General features: G+C 38.0%; 1 protein-coding gene across 2 annotated transcripts in view; it reads right to left on the reverse strand.

Moving 5' to 3' along the window:
- The window catches only part of LOC116614937, a 3,981-nt gene that overhangs the window by 335 nt on the left and 1,146 nt on the right, over positions 1-2,500 (reverse strand). For both annotated transcript variants that reach the window (XM_048721655.1, XM_048721654.1), the window contains one exon: positions 1-2,491. This exon is cut by the window's left edge and continues 335 nt beyond it. In XM_048721655.1, coding sequence (XP_048577612.1) covers positions 368-2,491 — 2,124 coding nt within the window. In that variant the 3' untranslated portion in view covers positions 1-367. The remainder of the gene's footprint in view (positions 2,492-2,500) is intronic.

Below are 2,500 nucleotides of genomic sequence, written 5' to 3' on the forward strand. Positions count from 1 at the left end.
ATAATTAAAATTCTATACTGGAATAAAGAATTTCAAAATTGATAACAAATAAAATCACAATAAATTATTTTATTGCCTTACTTGTTATTGTATTATCGTAATTGTCTACCTATCTTTACAAATAGCTCTACTAATAGCTTAATTCGATTAAAATATTGGATTTCTGAATGCATTCTTGAATTTAATAATGAACCCAATAATCAATGCTGTATTCAACCAAAATCTTGAAATTTTGCCCTGTGTGTTAACTGGAATGACAGAGTTGTGCAATAACTAGAATGCTTTTAATTACTGCATGGTATTTTCCAAAGGCAATTCCAATTTACCTATCTAATAAATTCACACAGTAACTAGGGGTATATTACATTTACATTGACAAGCCTGGGCTGTACTTCTTATTTACTACACTCTCATGGATTAGGGTCATTAGTTTGTCCCCACAGAAACAGCAATGAGTGTTTGCTGGGGAAGCTTTCAGCAGGCCACAGTAGCAATAAGCTGGATCATTGACTCTTTCTGGGATATAAACATCTTTGCTTTCTGTGTAAGAGCAGGGCTGATGGCCTTGCTCAGGCAGCCAGACTAGCATAATAAATTCATGCCTAAAGATTTCTTGCCACCTAGACTGGTATGTAGTGTTGTGACTTAACCTCTGCAATGCGATATGTTTTGCCTCCCTACCTTCCATTGTCACTGTTAGGAGTCCCTGCTGGTACTTTGAAAATACATCTCTAGCATGCACGGGAAGTACATGACCTAGAGTCCATATAGTTGGGTTGATGGTGTAGGGAAGAAACAATTTGTTTGCATGGCAATACTCAATGGCAGCAACTTCTAGCTTTGCAATATCTTGTTCATTGATATCAAGGCGGTTGAAAATAGAGCAGCAGTCTCTTAACCTGATACCTATATAAACTAGTGCCAAGACAGTTTTTTTTTGCTTGGGAGTATCTTCCTCACTGCTTAGATACTTCAACAGTCGCATGAAGTTATGACAAAAAAGACGAGATTCTTTGCCTGTAAATCTATATTGTAGATCTCCTTTTTTGCCTTGGGTTTCATTATACCATTGCCTTACTCTTTTAGCTAGCCGTTTGGTCTTTACTTCATGTTGAAGTGCATTAATAACTCTAGCAAAACAACTGTCTGGTGGTATTTCTTCAAAGGTTTTATGAGATGGTAGTAAGCAGGTTTTTCCTAATGCTTCTTTTAAGACAGATCTAAAGAAGTACTGCCAGGCATTGTTTTTGAGATGGAGAGGCTCAACGTGTGCTTTGTCAATAAACTTGCCTAGCATGGGTTGAAATTCTTGGCGGCTCTTTTGTTTGGAAATGAAATCTGTAACTTTAGACCTTTTTGTCTGTTGACAGAGAGTTTGGTTTTCGAGCTTAGCTTTGAGTGCTTTAACTTTACTAGCCACTTCATTCCTTTGGTTGTAGCTCCACGGTTTCCATTTACATTCTTCGTCAGTACCAAATCTGCCTTGAAGGTTGCCACTATCAGCTGAGCTTACGTTAGCAAAGGATGAAAAGTAAGTAGCAGCATTTGAGAGCTCTCCAGCAAGCATTGCAAGCATTTTCATATCATTTGGGAGCTCAGCAAATTGAAATGACACATGAAAGCCATCTATTTCATACAATGTGCCTTCAATATCTGATATTTGCTTGTATATTGACAGCACATATTTTTTAACAAGGGAAGATGTTTCCTCACAGTTAGCCCCAAAAACTAAAAAGTTATCACTGCTAGAGGCTACTTTCTTTCCAGTGTTGAGGAAGCTCACTAAAAAGGAGCATGCAGTTTCAAATTTCCCAAATGGGCAGCCATCTCCCCCAAAGGCAACCTTAAAAGTCCCCTCTGTTTCTCCAAACCACTTAAGATTATCTGTACCAGATAGATAATGCTTAGCTAATCTTGGTAAGTATTCTCGTAAGTCTCGAAAGCATCCACGAGTAGTGCTATCTTCATTATCTAATGCAAAGACTTGCACTGACTGAACATTGCCTATATCAATAGCATTAATTTCTTTAACCAGAGTATTGTAAGTGAGTAGTTTTGGAATATCTAGACTACCCATATACTTAATGCTAGTTCTCCCACCCCTTTTCCTTTTACTACATGTCATTGAGGTGGCAAGCCTTACTGCCTGATACTTTCTCTTGCCCATTACTCCAGCACTATAGTATGCAGCGATACTTCTCAAAATATTGCGTGCTGAATTATGAAAAGTATGTTTTTCTTTTTTTTGAATTTGTTTAACTATATAACCTGCAAGCTCTTCGTCCTTTAGGACATAGTCCCCTAACTCACTGGTTTTGCACTTTCCTTGAAGAGTGTCAAAAAGCCCATCCAATGCTGGTTTGATGTTGCTCTTTGTTGCCCCATGGATTTTTGCTGCAGCTTCGATTGTATTGACTCTCCTCCTTCTAGACTCCCTAGGTGTTATCATAGGATTTTCCAATGAAGTTGGTGTCAACACTCGAAGTTGCCTCTGAAAAAA

This window comes from Nematostella vectensis, chromosome 14 (genome assembly GCF_932526225.1).
Source record: "Nematostella vectensis chromosome 14, jaNemVect1.1, whole genome shotgun sequence".
Lineage (NCBI taxonomy): Eukaryota > Metazoa > Cnidaria > Anthozoa > Actiniaria > Edwardsiidae > Nematostella > Nematostella vectensis.